This window comes from Trematosphaeria pertusa, assembly GCF_010094035.1.
Source record: "Trematosphaeria pertusa strain CBS 122368 unplaced genomic scaffold BU26scaffold_27, whole genome shotgun sequence".
NCBI lineage: Eukaryota > Fungi > Ascomycota > Dothideomycetes > Pleosporales > Trematosphaeriaceae > Trematosphaeria > Trematosphaeria pertusa.
Genome location: NW_022987238.1, coordinates 388,010 through 404,166, shown reverse-complemented (window position 1 = coordinate 404,166; position 16,157 = coordinate 388,010). Strand labels below are relative to the sequence as shown.

At 56.7% G+C, this 16,157-nt stretch overlaps 7 protein-coding genes across 7 annotated transcripts; 4 read left to right on the top strand and 3 right to left on the bottom strand.

Moving 5' to 3' along the window:
• Window positions 1-1,109: 1,109 nt before the first annotated feature.
• On the top strand, window positions 1,110-2,310 carry BU26DRAFT_556632 (RmlC-like cupin). The gene is made up of 2 exons (XM_033832394.1): window positions 1,110-1,706; window positions 1,845-2,310. The coding sequence occupies exons 1-2, from the start codon at window positions 1,247-1,249 to the stop codon at window positions 2,057-2,059; spliced, it is 675 nt and encodes a 224-aa protein (XP_033675870.1). The 5' UTR covers window positions 1,110-1,246; the 3' UTR covers window positions 2,060-2,310.
• A 673-nt stretch (window positions 2,311-2,983) lies between these two features.
• Window positions 2,984-6,857, bottom strand: BU26DRAFT_611404 (calcium-transporting P-type ATPase-like protein). Its single transcript, XM_033836063.1, has 4 exons — window positions 6,353-6,857; window positions 5,128-6,289; window positions 3,773-5,077; window positions 2,984-3,724 (listed from the first exon to the last, which is right to left on the bottom strand). Exons 1-4 carry the CDS (start codon window positions 6,476-6,478, stop codon window positions 3,177-3,179), a joined length of 3,141 nt encoding a protein of 1,046 aa, XP_033675869.1. The 5' UTR covers window positions 6,479-6,857; the 3' UTR covers window positions 2,984-3,176.
• Window positions 6,858-7,342: 485 nt separating this feature from the next.
• On the top strand, window positions 7,343-9,792 carry BU26DRAFT_497397 (uncharacterized protein). The gene is made up of 2 exons (XM_033826287.1): window positions 7,343-7,872; window positions 7,923-9,792. The coding sequence occupies exons 1-2, from the start codon at window positions 7,612-7,614 to the stop codon at window positions 9,552-9,554; spliced, it is 1,893 nt and encodes a 630-aa protein (XP_033675868.1). The 5' UTR covers window positions 7,343-7,611; the 3' UTR covers window positions 9,555-9,792.
• Window positions 9,793-9,911: 119 nt separating this feature from the next.
• Window positions 9,912-11,739, top strand: BU26DRAFT_525760 (translation initiation protein Sua5). Its single transcript, XM_033830581.1, has one exon. It carries the CDS (start codon window positions 9,947-9,949, stop codon window positions 11,474-11,476), a length of 1,530 nt encoding a protein of 509 aa, XP_033675867.1. The 5' UTR covers window positions 9,912-9,946; the 3' UTR covers window positions 11,477-11,739.
• BU26DRAFT_572460 (NAD(P)-binding protein) lies at window positions 11,593-12,531 on the bottom strand (the record flags this gene model as incomplete). Its single annotated transcript, XM_033834241.1, has 1 exon — window positions 11,593-12,531. The coding sequence occupies one exon, from the start codon at window positions 12,529-12,531 to the stop codon at window positions 11,593-11,595; it is 939 nt and encodes a 312-aa protein (XP_033675866.1).
• A 433-nt stretch (window positions 12,532-12,964) lies between these two features.
• Window positions 12,965-14,836, top strand: BU26DRAFT_201408 (acetyl-CoA synthetase-like protein). Its single transcript, XM_033820533.1, has 2 exons — window positions 12,965-13,101; window positions 13,160-14,836. The coding sequence occupies exons 1-2, from the start codon at window positions 13,065-13,067 to the stop codon at window positions 14,806-14,808; spliced, it is 1,686 nt and encodes a 561-aa protein (XP_033675865.1). The 5' UTR covers window positions 12,965-13,064; the 3' UTR covers window positions 14,809-14,836.
• Window positions 14,837-14,844: 8 nt separating this feature from the next.
• On the bottom strand, window positions 14,845-16,056 carry BU26DRAFT_497385 (RPB5 subunit of DNA-directed RNA polymerase). Its single transcript, XM_033826286.1, has 3 exons — window positions 15,919-16,056; window positions 15,783-15,865; window positions 14,845-15,731 (listed from the first exon to the last, which is right to left on the bottom strand). Exons 1-3 carry the CDS (start codon window positions 16,003-16,005, stop codon window positions 15,191-15,193), a joined length of 711 nt encoding a protein of 236 aa, XP_033675864.1. The 5' UTR covers window positions 16,006-16,056; the 3' UTR covers window positions 14,845-15,190.
• Window positions 16,057-16,157: the final 101 nt, after the last annotated feature.

Sequence of the window (16,157 nt, the reverse complement as noted above, 5' to 3'; positions counted from 1 at the left end):
CTCCTCGTACCAGTAACACGCTCGCACATGTACGTCACGGCCCGGAACGCTGATTCCTGGTTCCTGCCATTCTCATATCAGTCGTCAACACCCAGATATTGCGAGTACGCGTCGTCTAGTGACTAGCAGTCTTCGCCCCTTTGCTGCGCAACTGTGGCGCTCGATAGCTTCATTGTGGGCAGGAGGCGCAGACCCTACGAATGTAACGCCTCTGTCAAAGCCCTTCGGCTCAGACGTGCCTGGAAGGCGTTCGACGCTGGTACAACATCCGGTGTTTCCCTACTTGGCCTCTAGGGACGACATCACCAAACCGCGTAAGACTCGTTTTCGAGAGCCGTCTCGATGCCTACTATTGGAAACAGTATACTTCGCGACCGTTGGAGAGGAATACGGCGAGAGACGAGTTGCAATCACCTGCTAGCAACCTGTGCCGGTTACGCTGATGCTATTACAGTTCCGCAGTCCACCTTTGCGCATCACGAGGGCAGCTTTTTCGAGTACCTCTCTTTCCGCTGTTGTTGCGTCCTTGAGTGCGCCGCACTAACTGCGACTCGCTCCAACATTGTGTGGCCCTCCTTCAGGCCACGGCAGCAATCCACGGACCGGGTTTGCAGTCCACCTCGAAGTACCTACGTACCCATCACGTATCTCCCGTGCGGACGACGGATTGCATCTCGGTTAGATGTATGTTAATACAGCACCCAGGCTTATATGTGAGCGAGGAATCCCTCGAGGATTTGCCCGGGAGGGATGCGGAACATGTCTCGGCGGACTGTCCGAGGTGCACAGTAATGGAGCATCAGGGGCTCTATCACTCGCCCATGCCTAAGAACGCCCCTCTTCCATTCGGAGTAACAGTGGCTGGATTGCTACGACAAAGGAAGAGGCGGTCAGTCTTGCTCTGCCCACTGCTTGATTCCAGCCTCGTTGTTGCCCTGTGGGTATAAAAGCTGCTCGTGCTTCAGACAGACGGGTGTTCCATCTCCACAGGACACGATTGACCTTGAGCGGTGAGCATCACTGCATTTTGCTCTTCTAATTCGCCTTCTTCTTCTGACGCCCCGCCCTCTGTCGTTTGTGGCATACACCGTCTTCACTCCAATCACTCTCATTCGTCCAACTCCCTCCGGGTACTACACTTCTGACTTCTTTCGTCATCACATACAGGCTCCATCCTCTACATATATTCACCCTCGACCTTCAAACCATCCACTCATCCGTCAACCGGACACCACACCACTACACCATGCATATCAAAACCCTCCTCCCAGCCCTCGCTATCCTCGCTCCCCTCGCCCACGCCGTCGACAAAACCTCCAACCCCGACCTCAACGGCCGCCTCCTCCTCGCCTCGACCAACCTCGACCGCCACGCCCTCCTCAACACAGACGAGGCGTGGATCCACGACTTCAACACGCAGAAGCCCACCGACGCCTTCAAGCCCGGGTCCGTCAAGAACGCCAATGCCGCCACCTTCCCAGCTTTGACGGGCATCGGTATGACGCTGGCGCAGTTGAACTTGGGGCCCTGTGCTATGCTGCCCCCGCATCTGCATCCGAGGGCTACGAACGTCGTCATTGCCATCACGGGCAATACGACGACGTATATGTATAATGAGAATGGGGTGAGGCCGGTGATCACGGAGTTGAGCCCGGGCTTGATGACGATTTTCCCTAAGGGGAGTCTGCACACGATGCAGAACAACGGTGGGTTACGCTTCTGTAGCTACTCTTAGTCTTCCCATCTAGTTCCCTAAGTCCTCCATCCATTCTTCCCTCCTTCCATCCAGAAAATACAATGGATATACGGCCATGGTGACAGACACGTTACTAATACATCCGCAGGCTGCGACAACGCCTACCTCGTCAGCGCCCTCGACTCGGACGACACGGGCACGCTCAACATCCTGAACGGCCTGTGGAGCTTCGCGCCGGACATGGTGCGCGCCGCGCTCGGCGACGCGAATCTGGATGTGCAGGACGTGGGGAAGCGCATTCCGGAGGTGGGCACGGGGTCGAGCCTGGGCAGCGAGGAGTGCAAGAAGAGGTGCGGGTTGTGAGCTTTGCTGAGCTGGGACTGGGCTGGGGCTGAAACTCAGTTGATCTGATTGAATATTTTTCGGTTGTGCTTCTTTGCATTTGCGTAGACGCTCGTTGTTGCTGCTGTTGGCGGGAGGGGAGATGAGATATCGGAGGGTTGAGTCACTCACTATTTGCTGAGGTTCTGCGTTGAGTTTCTTGCTGGCTTACGTTCTTCATGCTTGTTGTTACGATGTAGAACTAGGAAAGCAAAAGTAGGTGGCGGCGGCGGAGGAGAAATCGAATCCGAAAAAAATCGCCTGTTGGTTGCGCTCTATCTACACTACCTACCCACCTCATTGACCAGCTTTCTTTCTTTCCTGCATGCTATTTCTCCTGGTTGTCTTTTCTTCTCCCTCTACCCCACTTCTCCTCCCCTTCCTTCCCTACGTGCACGAATCTACACAGTACCACCCCAGCGCCCTCGAGCGTGCGTAGCGTGGCACCCATCCACCCACCCATCACACACAGTGTCACCTCTTCGCATTCGCACTCGGCATCATCCGATCTGTCTGCACCCACCGACCACCACGCCCGTCCACGCCCGTCCACGCCCGTCCACATGTCCCCCTCCCCAATACGCAATATGCACAGGTCACTCACTGACTTAGTTCCCCCTCACCTACCCCCTCACCTACCCATCCAGCAAGACCAGACGTCAGGTTCCCTCATGACACGAACAGCTGGTACGCTTTTCCTCCCATTGGGCGGGTAAGCTGCGGTAGGTAGGTAGGTACGACGACGCCGTCTTGCTGCTAGTCGAGTCATACATATGTGATAGAGGGGTAAGGGAGGGGTTGTTCACGCTGCTATCTGTCTGCATCGAGTGAGTGGATGGGTGGGTGGGTGAGCAGGACTGAATGGCAAACGTGTGGTAAAAGCAGAGCCGGTGGCCTGGTTCATGGAGGATGTGATGGAAGGGAGTGAGGGGTTCTTTGACCGGCATTTCGCACGTCGAAAGGAAGAAGATCGAGCGCAAGGAGAAAGGGCACACTTGGAAAAAGTCATGTACATGTATGTATTTCCATCCCATGTCTCCGACGGCCCAATCTACTCCAACGGGGCGTTACGAAAGACGGACCCTAAACCCTTACAATATCATACACTAGCACTATACCCAGTGCCCACCAATCTCCTCCCCATCTTCCATCTCTGGAACCACTTCCTCCCCTCATCCGCCCAAAACACACAGCTCGCCACGGCGATTAAATGCACTAAATCGATTAACCCCAGCGCCTCCGTCTGGAAAATGCTCTGCAGCGGCGGAAAGTAGATAACCAACAGCTGGCCAATCAAACTGCCCGATACGGCGTAATTAAACATCTTGTTGGAGAAGAGGCCGATTTCGCCGGCGAGCACGGATTTCGACTCGGAGCGGCAGGTCAGCGCGTTGAACATGTCGAACAAAACGAAGCAGGTGAAGGTCATGGTGGTGTCGCGGGCTGTGACTTCGTTGTCGGCGGTCATTTCGCGGTAGTAGGTCGTGAGGGTGCCAAGCATGATGATGGTGGCGGATTGGACAACGCGTTGGAGGAGCGCTCGGGTTAGGACGCGCGCTTTGCGTGGGCGAGGCGGGCGCGACATGACGGCTGGGTCGACGGGCTCGACGCCTAGAGATTGCGCGGGTGGGCCGTCCATGAGGATATCTGTAAGGAGTTAGCGGGTGTCTTGATTTACGAAGGAGATGGACGCACTTATCCACAAGATCTGCATGGCATTGAGCGGGTTCTGGAAACCGAGGAAAGTGCTCAGCAGGACCAAGCTAAGTGCTGCTGCGCTGGTGCTGAGCTGGAATGTGAGGAAGTTCTGAATGTTGTAGAAGATGCCTTTCCCTTCCTCAATTGCGTTCAAGATTGTCGAGAAGTTGTCGTCGGTCAGAATCATGTCAGCAGCCTCCTTGGCGACATCAGTACCTAACTTCCCCATGGAGATGCCGATATCTGCTTTCTTCAAGGCCGGCGCATCGTTGACGCCATCGCCAGTCATAGCAACAACGTCTCCTCTTGCTTGAAGGGCACGAACAATCTTCAGCTTGTGCTCCGGGCTTGTCCTCGCAAAGATAGTGGTTGTGGCGATGGCTTGTGAGAGCTCCTCTTCGGTCATCTGGTCCAACTCATCGCCGCGCAGGACAGACCGGCCGATGGACGAGTTCATGCTGATCGGCATACCGAGCTTCCTGCCAATAGCAACGGCCGTCGTCTCTGCGTCGCCGGTGATCATGATCACCTTGACCTTGCCAGCCATCAATCGCCGAATGGATCGCTCCACACCTTTCCTTGGCGGGTCGTTCATGCCAACAAGGCCCGCAAATACCAGGCCGCGATAGTGCTCATCTTCGCCAAGCCCAGAGCTGGATGGTGGCCCTGGGGATGCTGTTCCACTTACACCTTTGCTAGGTGATTTCCGACCGTCTTTTGATGCGCCGCTTGCGAATCCAAGCACTCGTAGCCCGTCTTGCGCCATCATGTCTGCCGCTTTCATAGCCTCCTGCTTACGTGCTTGATCTAACGGGACTTCCCGACCTTGGGCGTTGACGTAGGTATCACAGCGATCCAGCACTTTCTCTAGGGCGCCTTTGATGTATGCCACGTCCGGCCCGGGGGTAAGTTCTGGCCCTGAGCTTCCACTGATGACTACACCCATCCACTTCCTTTCAGAACTGAAGGGTGTTTCGTAACGTCGAGCTCCGATCCTCTCTCTTACGTCATCCTCCCCAAAAGCATCTAATAAATCGAGCAACGCAACATCCGTAGGTTGCCCAACCCATCTGCTCTTTACGCCTGACGTGTCATCGCCCATGGTGGATGACAGAACAGCGGCGGTGGACGCTGCGCGGGTGCCTAAGAGACGCGCATTATTGACAATGTTTCCAACCCTTAATATCGTGCGAGTTGGCGAGTCGAGAGCGGCCGATTCGTGTTTCTTTTTCACATCGATTGGAGACAACTCGTCGAAATGCCAGATCTTCGTAACGGTCATATGGTTCGTGGTCAATGTGCCTATACTATCGTTAGCAGTGTTTGGAGTTCTGTCGGTATCAGCGACATACCTGTCTTGTCGCTACAGACTACATTGACGGATGCCAGTGTCTCGACACTGGGTAGACGCCGTACAATGGCATCTCGCTTCGACATGCGGAGAACACCCAAAGCGAGCGTGACGGTAACAATGATAGGAAGTCCTTCCGGAATGGCCGCCACGGCCAAAGACACACCAATCTGAAACATCTCCAGGAACGCCCAGCCCCTCCAAAGGCCGAGCAAAATGATAAAGGCAATGACTCCAAACGACATGTAGCTGAGCTCTTTCCCGAGTCTGTCCATAGAAAGCTGCAATGGTGTTCGCGGGCTCTCGATCTCCTGTAGCGATGCTGATATGGCTCCAAACTCTGTATTTCCGCCTGTACCGATTACTAGACCTTGTCCGTATCCGGAACGGACAAGTGTGCCCATAAAAGCGATGTTTTTCTGATCATTCAGTCGAATATCGGCACCAACTGTACCCGCAGCGGGTGATGCGTAGAAAGGCGATCGTGGTCGCTGTATGCCGGCGGCAGCGGCGATTGTGTCTGGCGACTTTGGGACCGGCTCATTCTCGCCGGTGAGATTGGACTCGTCGATGGTAAGGTCCGCCGCATGAGTGATCCTGATATCTGCTGGTATGCGATCGCCAGTGTGGAACAGGACTAAATCGCCCGGTACCAGCAACGTAGCGGATATGGTGATGGACTGACCCTCGGCGGCTTCTAGAGATGCTGGAGTATCTTTAAGATTGTCCATTTCGATGCCCTCGGAGTTGGCGTCGTTCCCCAATCGACCATTACGCGGGTGCTCCGCCCCAGCGCGAATAACATGAGCTGAGTGCGGGACTAATTGACTTAGCGCTTCGAGCGATTTTTCAGACCGATATTCCTGCACGAAGCCCACTGTGACCACGATGGTGACGGCAGCCGTGATGCTGACCGCATCCTCCAGGTTTCCCATTATTAGAGACACGACGGCGGACCCAAGCAACAGCAGAATCAGCGTCTCCTTGAACTGCTTGATAAACCGTAGCCATAGTGGCTCCGGCTCCTCGTGGGGGAGCTCATTGAGGCCATGGGTGTGTATTCGAGCGGACGCGGTTGACGAGGAAAGGCCACGGGTGACAGACGTTGACAGCTTTCGCGCGGTCTCTTGGGGAGACAGGAGGGAGAACGAGGAGGTTATCGACTGCAATGCAGGTGTCTATTAGCTCTGACACGGTGTGGAGATGAATGCGCTGGGAGAGAATACCGAAGGTGTTGCGCGGCGCTGCGGCGGCTCCGGAGGCTGCAGCAACGGCGACGCTGCGCGCGGAGCCTTGGTTGACCCGTTGGGGACATGATATAACGGTAGCGCAGGCGTCGAGGCTCCGGACATATTGGCATGGCCAAAGGGCCACTGTTGCGCGGCGCACTCTTGACGTGGCCTGTACGGAGGTGGAGGCGGCGAGGAGCGAGGAGCGAGGAGGACTACGGGTATGCTGATTATCTCATTGATGCGAATGGGGGCTATTGCTGTGGACGTGGACGGGGAGCGCTGGCGGCGAGGGCAGGATTGAGGATCGAAGTTCTTTGGCTCGAGCGAAGTACGCGGATCGTGGGATCTGAGTTAAAACGTAGAGCACGACCGAGCGCCTCGGGTGCAGTGCAGCGTCTGGGGTCTGGAGCTTGTCTTGTCTATGAGTTTCAAGTGCGATTGATTGTTTTACCGGCCCGCTGGCGCACCGGGCGCACGCCTGGCAAAAGCAAGCCCAAATGCCCCTGTTCCCGGAGCTATCTCAGACGCAAAATAACTGCTATTGACGGCTTCATCCACAGTCTCACGGATCTGGCCTTGGCAGGCCGCATTGGGCACTACGGCATCAAGTGACAGCGTGTTTCTCGTCTCGAGCGCCGGCTTCATCCGTTCTCGAACGGCACGAACTGTGAAAGCGCTAGACTGTTAGCCTCCCAGAGACGGCGCTTGGAGCCACGTCGCCGGAGGGTGAGTGATTCGGGCCTGGCTGCGACGTGATTGTATCCTTTTCGGCCCTGCAACTTCACCCGCGCATCCCTGCAGGACTGTCCATGCTGGATTTCGCAGACAAATCCCGCCGGTAGAAGCTGCGCGGAGTGACAGACTGAGTTATGTTGGGGAGCAGCAGGCGCCCGCGGGCTGCAGCAGTGGTGGCAGAAGACATCGAATTTAGATAAGCGCCAAGCGCCCGCCCAGGCAGTCGCCCCTGCTGTGCTCTCCCAGCCTCTTCGCTTCGTACCAGCCCTCACCCTGGAGCTCCGACCGACGTCAACACCACACACTTCCTCTCCATCCCCCGCCGACGCCTCACGCCCTCGCTGCAATTGCGACGACCGCGCGCACGTTCGGCGCTCCTCGACCTGCCGACTGCGCCCAAAATTACACGACCAAGCCTTCTCGCGCTCTGACGCGCCGGACCAAAACAACACAACTCCCGCGCGCACCACCCGCGCCCACCCTCAACCCGCATCTCAGCTCTCGATACAAGCGCAATCATGTTCTATCCGACGGAATTGCTCCAACGGTCGGGCGCGCTGGCCCGCGTCTGGATGGCCGCCAACGTGGAGAAGAAGCTCACCAAGGCCCAGGTGCTGCAGGACAAGATCGACGAAGACATCAGCGAGATCATGCGGCCCCGCGCCCCCTTCTCGCTGCGTCTGAGCGGCTCCCTCCTTTTAGGCGTCGTGCGCATCTACAGCCGAAAGGCGCGTTATTTGCTCGACGATGCTAGCGACGCGCTCTGGAAGATTAAGATGGTATGTTGCGCTCTCGTGCTTTTTGCTGCACTCTTAACGCGTCTCAACAGGCCTTCAAGCCTGGCAATATCGATGTGTCGGGCGCATCCCACATTGCAAACCCGGCAGCTCTAACCCTGCCGGATGCCATCACCGATATCGACCTGCTCGCGCCAATGCCCGACCCATCGTTGCTCCTGTCCCAGCCGCTAGACTTTGGCTTGGGTCTTCCCGACGTGCCCGTGCCGGATTGGGACAGCAGTCAATTTTTGTCCGGTAGCATCGAACAACCACGCGCGGAGCCCGACATCTTGGATGACGGTGAAGACCTCAACCTCGACATTGGCGGCGATCTGGACCTGCTGGAGCCATTTGACGACGGCACCAGCATTGAACGAGGTCGTGACGCGCCGCTGGAGCGACGCGCTTCCGACGAATTTGCCTCAAGCCCAAAGGACTTGCCGGAAGAGGACTTAGGGCTAGATATTGGCGAGGACTTCACTGAGCTCCCGCCCGCGCCGGAATTGAACATCGACGACGATGTAGACATTACTATGGGTGGCATGACTGAAATGGAGCCGCCGGCTGGCGGCGCTGCCCCAGGAGCTCGTGAGCGATCCATATCTCCGCTCTCTGAACTGGCAGAGGACGAAGAACGAGCACTGGAGCGGGCCTACGAACAGGATCAGAGTACAAGCATGTTCCGACCTGCACCCGAGGAGGAGGAAGACGAGGAAGAGCTAGTACATCAAGCTCGAGCCAAGCGCCGAAGGGTCATTCAACAGGACACCCAGACTCAGATGTCCTCCAACGAAATCAGGGCGCAACAGAACAATCGCGATAGCATCCTCAAGCCGGCCTCCTTCCTACCGCGCGATCCACTGCTCATGGCGCTCATGAACATGCAGAAGTCGGGAGGATTCGTGTCCAGCATTCTTGGAGACGGTCGAAGCCAGGGTTGGGCTCCCGAGCTCAGGGGTATTCTGTCAATGGAAATCGTGTCGCGCCCAAGCCATAAGCGAAAGCGAGACAGCGGTGTCGCTGACCTGGAGACGGGCGACGAACAGGCAGGTGCTGGCGCAGAGAAGACTCCTCAGCTGGAATTCGAACACGATGAGATTGCTTTTGAGGATGTTGAGGTCCACCTCGGCGGTGACATATCTCTTGGGGGAGAAGAGGAGATGATCCAGCTACCCGACGAGCCCATCGAGCTACAAGAAGAGGAAGACGTCTTTTCACCCGTGCCGGACAACTTTGACGACACCACCGCTCCTCTACTGCACCCCGCGGATAGCGGAGTTGTCTCGCTCGAAACGAAGCATGCCGTCCACCTTCTGCGCCAGGTCTTCGGAGACGCCGCTGCGACCAGCGAGGAAGAGCGAAGGAACACCGCCATATCATTCCAGGGTATGTTCCCCGAAGCCTCGACAACAACGGCGGATGTCGCCCGGATGTTCAACGAGGTGATGGTTCTGGCAACCAAGGACGCCATCAAGGTCGAGCAGCAGCCGAAGGAGAACGAGCTGGGTGGGCCAATCAAGATCCGTGCCAAGCGAGGTCTCTGGGGATCGTGGGCAGAAACAGATGTCTCCGGAGAGAAAGCCATCAAAGCCGCGGCAGATGCTCAGCAGCCGCCGCAGGCAACCGCATCAGCAACACCCGTGGTACCCATCCATTCTGCCGAAATTGCTGTGGAAGCATGAGGGAGGGACCGTTTGTTTGAGCATAACCTTCGCATCGGATTCTCTAGGCGCTTTCTCTATTGTTCTAGCGGCGTTAGAATACCCTTTTGAGTATGTGTGGGATTGAAAAGACTTGGCTATGGTGTTGAAGGGGTGCGTGGCTTGGTATTCTTATTTCTTGCATTGGATAATGGGCTCCATTAGAGAGCGGAATGCACATGGGCTCGCAATGTACACCGTTTAAGTGTGCCTGACTGACTTCAGTGCCCTTTCCCAATGTCCGTGATCGCTCGCAAAGGGAGTGACGTCCACTCTGCCAAGCCCGGAACTTTTCTGGCTGCCGATTCCGATCCTCCGACTCATAAATTTTGGGACCAGCCCGAGCTTGCTGCAGGTCACTCAGAAGTGTTCTGATGCCCATACACTACCTCCGCATCCCAAATGTCCAGTTCACACGAAGCTTCTCCTCGTACACTCGCGCTCTACAAGCTCTGGCGCAGGCCGCTGCACCAGAGTCCCGACATATTCCTCTTTCCGCGCTAAACGCGTCGCGACCGCGATTCTACCCTCACAACGTAGACACATTCACAATGGAGACCGCTACCTTTCCCGTGGATCCTACTAAGCTGGGGGAAATTACGATCAAGAAAGCAGAAGAAGTGGAGGATCTGGTGGATCGGTGGAGCATTCAATATGAGCAAGGGCAGGACTCAAAGAGCTTACATGGCGCGGCGAGAGAGCTGAGGGAGACCGATATACCTGTGGCCTTTCCGACGGAGACAGTTTATGGGCTTGGAGCAGACGCGACCAGAAGCTCGGCGGTGCGCGCTATTTTCGCCGCGAAGGGCAGACCGGCGGATAACCCGTTGATCGTACACGTCCACTCCATACCGCAACTACGTAGTTTGCTGTGGGGGAAGAAACACGAAGTAGAAGGAGGTCCAGATCCTATCCCAGAGATTTACAAGCCCCTGATCAGGAAGTTCTGGCCAGGACCTCTAACGATTATTCTTCCGAATCCTGAGGGCTCTGTGCTAGCGCCGGAAGTCACAGCAGGGCTCAACACATTCGGCGCCCGCATGCCACGCAGTATACTCGCACTGGCGCTCATCAGGCTCGCAGGCGTACCGCTCGCTGCACCCTCTGCAAACGCATCCACGAGACCCTCGCCCACCGCTGCCGAACATGTCAAGGAAGATCTGGATGGGCGAATACACACGATTATCGACGGCGGACCCTGCGAAGTTGGTGTTGAGAGTACGGTCGTAGACGGACTGTCATATCCTCCCACCATTCTCCGCCCCGGCGGTGTCACAGTCGAACAATTACGGCGGTGTTCCGGCTGGGAGAATGTCGTTGTGGGGTATAAGGACAACCACGAGCAGGGTATCAAGCCTAGGGCGCCTGGAATGAAGTATAGGCATTACTCGCCGAAGGCTACGGTCATCTTATATGAGGCGGGCACGAAACCGCCCGAGCTACTGGATATGCTCGACCCGGAGAAGGGGTACAGCTCCATTGGAATCATCCGGACGAAGTCTTGGTCGATAGCTTGTGGATCCTCAACTGGCGATGGAAGCGGAAATTCTGCAGCGCCGCAGATAAACGGGACCCCAAAGTGCACGACCACAATTGCAAAAGCCAACTTCCAGAACCCCGACTCAAGTCCTTCCAACCTTTTGCGCTCCGTATTCCAGCATCAAGTTCCGCACGCTACATTGCACTCCTTTCCATCGTCGCTTGGAGCGCCGACTTCCGTATGGGATATCGCGCTCGGCACATCGACCGAAGACGTAGCTCGAGGACTCTTCTCAGCGCTACGAGAGCTGGACAAGAAAAGGGTGGATGTAATATTCGTGGAGGGCCTTGATGATAAGGTGGGCGATGATATAGCAGCCGCCGTCATGAACCGGCTGAGGAAAGCCGCCGAAATAAGAATATGAAAGAAATGAATCAAGACCTCCCCTCAAAAGTCGCATTTTAGTGCGCAAAGCAACATAGCCTCGACGCGGTTGTTCTTGAATGGGCTCCCAGTCAAAACTCCCTGATTTCATTAGGCTCACCTCTTCCCCCTTTTTCTCTCCTCTTCCACCACCTCCAACACCCTCCTCGTAATCCTATCCCTCTCTTCCGTATCCACCGTCCCATAGCACTCCTTCGCCTGCCTAAAAACCCCCTCCTCCCACCCATCCCCCACATTAACCCTCCCCGCCTCATCCCAGCAAGCCTGCACCGTCCCCCCTATATTCGCAAAGAACCCCTCCAAGCCCGTCGACCCCCCACCCGCATGATAGCTCTTAAACGGGCCCGCCACCGCCCACCTTGGTCCCATCGAGCTCTCCACAATCCGATCCAGCTCCTGCACGCCCACCACCCCCTGCTCCACCAGGTGCACAGCTTCCCGCAGCAGCGCAAACGCGAGCCGGTTCGCTACGAACCCCGTGGTTTCTCTCTTCAGCTGGATGGGCACGCGCCCGCGACTTGTCCAGAAGGCCTGCGTGCGCTGGATCACGGACGGCGAGGTGGAAGGTGAGGGCACGAGCTCGAGCAGCGGCATGATGTGCGGCGGGTTGAACGGGTGCACGACGAGCAGGCGCGTTTTGTCGCGCATGTGCTGCGCTTGCTGCGACGCGGGGAGCCCGCTAGTGCTGCTCCACAGCAGGGCGTCTTGCGGGGCGTGGCGCTCGACGTCTGCCCAGAGGGATTGCTTGAGCGGCAGGGACTCTGGGCCGGATTCTTGGATTATGTGGGCGGTGGAGACGGCGGAGGGGAGGGAGTGTGCGATTTTTATCTGCGAGAGGGAGGCTGGGGTTGGGCTGTCCCCGGGGGGGAAGAAGGTTGGGAGGGTGGAGAGGATGTGGGCTTCTAGGTTGGGCCGGGGGTCGTAGATTGTGAGATGGGAGGGGGAGGGCAGGTGGGTGAGGTGGAAGGCGGCGAAGGAGAGGCCTATGGTGCCGGCGCCTATTAGGGTGATGTTTAGGTGGGGATCTTTCTCCATGTTCGAAGTGTGAAGGGCTTGTATGGTTGAGGAGATGGGGGTTAGATGATGACTATGGAGTAGTGGTGGGTGTGGTGGAGGTACAGCCGAGGGCTCGATGGCAGATGGCGCGCACTTCAGAGCAAGGTAGCCTACGTCCCTGGGCTGGGGAAACCCACAATGTTCGGAGCCAGGTTCGCGGGTTTGAGGCTCTGTATGCAAAGTTCGAGCTCCTGGGCGTCTGAGTAGTGGTTTAAAAGGTGTAAGGTCGATCCTCTCCGCTTTCGGATAGCTTGGGAAGCTTCCAACCCCACCCTTCAAGCTCCATCCCCGCTCCACGATCGACTCGACCATGATGAATCCGCTGGACCTGCCCGCTCCGAGGCAGAGTGATGGCGCTGGTCATCGGCACAGACTCGGCCGGGCATTCCGAACCCTTAAATACTACATTTCCCGAAACTTCGCATTATTTAGTCTCTAGCACCATTATTGCAATTCTTCGAGATACATCCGAATAGACACCGCGTCCGTATAGATAGTCCATCTACATCACAATGGTCATTTTTAAATCAAGACAGCCACCAATTAACCGTAAACATCCCCTTCAGACCCGTCCATGCAAAAGCCACCCCAAACTGACATCTCCCAGTGCCAACCGATTTAACAGACTGGGACTGGCTCTTCGACTCCCCCTACTCGCCTATCAACAACTACCCGCCAGACCAACTCGCCGGCTTCCAAAATGCCATCACAAAGGAACGTGTCAACTGGGCCGACGTCAAGAAATACTCAACCTACATCTCCACCGCGCTCGTCAAACGCTATGGCCTGAAGGAAGGCCAGACGATCTCGCTGTTCTCCCAGAACACTGTCTGGTATCCCGTAGCTATGTTCGCGGGCTTAAGAGTAGGAGCTAAGATCTCCGGTGCCAGTCCGGCGTATAATGTCGAAGAGATGACATTTGCGCTCAAGACGGCGGATGCGAAGTTTCTCATGACGACGCCAGGAAGCATGGAGGTCGCGAGTAAGAGCGCCGAGGCAGCGGGCCTACCGAAATCAAACGTCTTCCTCCTCGAAGGAGAACTGCCCGGCTACACCACCGTCCAGGAGCTCATCCGCATCGGCCGCTCCTACGGCGAATCCGGCCAGACACCCGCCTTCAAACTCCCACCTGGCAAGAAGAATAAGGACGTCTGCGGCTTCCTCTCCTTCTCCTCTGGCACCACAGGCCTCCCCAAAGCCGTCATGATTTCCCACCAAAACGTCATCGCGCAATGCCTCCAGATCCAGCAAATAACGCCGCCGACGCAGAAGAAAATCATGGCTGTTTTGCCGCTCTTCCACATCACCGGCCTCGTCCACCAAATGCACCTCCCGGTGCTGATAAACGCCGAAGTCGTCATGCTGCCGCAATTCAGCATGGAGAAAATGCTCGACGTGATCGTCGAGTACAAGCTGGGCGAGCTGCTCATGGTGCCCCCGATCCTGATCAGACTGGTGCGGGACCCGATAGTCGACAACTACGACCTCAGCCACGTGACGCGCTTTTCGTCCGGCGCCGCCCCGCTCAGCGAGGAAATCATCCAGCTGCTGCAGAAGAAGTTCCCCAATACCGGGTTCAAGCAGGGCTACGGCATGACCGAGTCGTGCAGCTGCATCACGGCGCACCCGCCCGACAAGTTCAGCTACAAGTACGCGCACAGCGGCGGGGCCATCGTCGCCAGCACGGAGGTCAAGATCATCAAGCCCGACGGGACGGAAGCGGATGTTGGTGAGCAAGGCGAAGTGCTCGCGCGCGGGCCGCAGATCGTCATGGGCTACTTGAACAACGAGCAAGCGACGCGCGAGACGTTTGACGAGGACGGCTTCCTGCACACGGGCGACCAGGGCATGGTCGACGCCGAGAATATGATCTACATCACCGACCGCATCAAAGAGCTGATAAAAGTGAAGGGCATCGGCGTTGCGCCTGCCGAGCTGGAGGACCTGCTGCTGGGGCACCACAAGGTGGAGGATGTGGCTGTTATGGGCATCCAGGACGACTACTCGGGCGAGCTGCCGAAGGCGTTTGTGACGCTGAAGCCGGGGCATGTGGCGGATTCGGCGGTGGGGCGGGAACTGATTGAGTTTGTGCAAGATAAGAAGGTGCGGCATAAATGGATTAAGGAGGTCGAGTTCATCCCGGAGATCCCGAAAAGCGCGAGCGGCAAGATTCTGCGGAGAGTACTGAGGGAGAAGCAGAAGAATGGGAACGATAAGGGTGTTGTGGTTAAGGATGAGAAGAGGGCTAAGCTGTAAAGTGTCGTTTGTGAAGGCAGGAACATGAGATCGAAAGACAAATGCAATACACTTGCTCATTCTAAACACTGAAGTAATACTTCTGGATATGACCGCGATGGCTGTGTAAGGCCTAATCCCCGCTCACTGTTCTCCGAATGCGTGAAGGTTCTCCTGGCACAGGATGGTGGAGATACGCGTATCGATAGGTGCATGGAATCTGGAAACGAACCATCCCAACTCCTTTTCGCGCCTCTCAGAAATGGCTCGGAAAGCCTTGCTCGCCAAACGCCTTGCCAGATGAAGTATCTCGCACGTTTCGTCATGCGCTTGGACGGGAACCTCCGCGCGCATAGAGTTCGCCCTCTTGGTCTGCCCGCACAGTCTTAACCAAATTTCTCTCTCATATCGCCCACCGGTAACTCGCGTATCGACCAGCGGTCTCCGATTTCCTGATAATCTTGACAACTTGCCCTCTCCTCAGCCCCAAGTACTTCGCAACTGGATCTGTGACCTGAATCCTCGGCAACTGTGTCTCCTTAAGGCGATACCGCTTTAGCAGCTGGTCTTTCTCCTCCCTGCTCAGTAGCACATGCTTCGGCACTAGCTCATGTTTCGTGATGTTCACCAACAGATCTTGCTCAACAAAGACCTCTACACCGCCCTTTGGTCCCTCCTGGATGCCCGCTGCGCCGCGTAGCAATCGAAGCGCCATGCCGGTCATGGGCTTCATGCAGATCATGATGCCGGAGTAGAAGGAGCCATTGATCAGATGCTGCATGTAGTCGCGCAGCTGCTTGAGGCCGACGTTCTCGTCCGAGTTGAATTCCACCCAGATGTTGCCGATGTCGGGCTTCGGGTCGGGCTCGGTTTTGGAGGGCGGTGGCGTGTATTTCCGCATCATTTCTTCGGAGGGTTGGCAGGAGAAGTGGAGGCGTGAGCGGCTGCGAGAGTGTCAGTTTTGCGCCGCGAGATGCTGCGGCCGGAGTACGTACTCTGGCTCCCCGTCTTCGCGCCCATATCTCGCTGCGAACTCAGAGAGAGATATCTGGGTATCTTCATCAAGCATTTGGTAGCCCTTCACGCCGCCGTCAGCTCTGTAGCTTGCCTGCGCCGGAGAGAGGAACGAACCCTGTCTCTGCACATCTCCTTGGTGGTGCGGTAGACGCGCCACATGCGAATCAGATTTGGGTGGTAGTTCTCGCGGTCGTCCGCCATGTTACTTTCCGCGCGCGAGGTGAGACTGTGGGGGTGGTGTTGAAAGAGAGGACGAACAAGGCGTTCAGTCGCGACTTTCAAAGAAAATGCTGAGGACCGCAAGAGGCTGGCTTGGCGTGCAGATTCGGCCTTTCCGGATTGGGGCTGGCGTG

Coding starts and splice junctions, on each gene's coding strand:
- BU26DRAFT_525760 (XM_033830581.1), top strand. CDS start 9,947: ATGCCCATACACTACCTCCGCATCCCAAATGTCCAGTTCACACGAAGC.
- BU26DRAFT_497397 (XM_033826287.1), top strand. CDS start 7,612: ATGTTCTATCCGACGGAATTGCTCCAACGGTCGGGCGCGCTGGCCCGC. Junction 7,873..7,922: donor CGCTCTGGAAGATTAAGATG/GTATGTTGCGCT, acceptor GCGTCTCAACAG/GCCTTCAAGCCTGGCAATAT.
- BU26DRAFT_201408 (XM_033820533.1), top strand. CDS start 13,065: ATGGTCATTTTTAAATCAAGACAGCCACCAATTAACC. Junction 13,102..13,159: donor AAGACAGCCACCAATTAACC/GTAAACATCCCC, acceptor GACATCTCCCAG/TGCCAACCGATTTAACAGAC.
- BU26DRAFT_497385 (XM_033826286.1), bottom strand. CDS start 16,005: ATGGCGGACGACCGCGAGAACTACCACCCAAATCTGATTCGCATGTGG. Junction 15,866..15,918: donor AGGAGATGTGCAGAGACAGG/GTTCGTTCCTCT, acceptor GGCGGCGTGAAG/GGCTACCAAATGCTTGATGA. Junction 15,732..15,782: donor CGCGAAGACGGGGAGCCAGA/GTACGTACTCCG, acceptor ACACTCTCGCAG/CCGCTCACGCCTCCACTTCT.
- BU26DRAFT_611404 (XM_033836063.1), bottom strand. CDS start 6,478: ATGTCCGGAGCCTCGACGCCTGCGCTACCGTTATATCATGTCCCCAAC. Junction 6,290..6,352: donor AGCGCCGCGCAACACCTTCG/GTATTCTCTCCC, acceptor CCTGCATTGCAG/TCGATAACCTCCTCGTTCTC. Junction 3,725..3,772: donor CATGCAGATCTTGTGGATAA/GTGCGTCCATCT, acceptor AACTCCTTACAG/ATATCCTCATGGACGGCCCA.
- BU26DRAFT_556632 (XM_033832394.1), top strand. CDS start 1,247: ATGCATATCAAAACCCTCCTCCCAGCCCTCGCTATCCTCGCTCCCCTC. Junction 1,707..1,844: donor GCACACGATGCAGAACAACG/GTGGGTTACGCT, acceptor ATACATCCGCAG/GCTGCGACAACGCCTACCTC.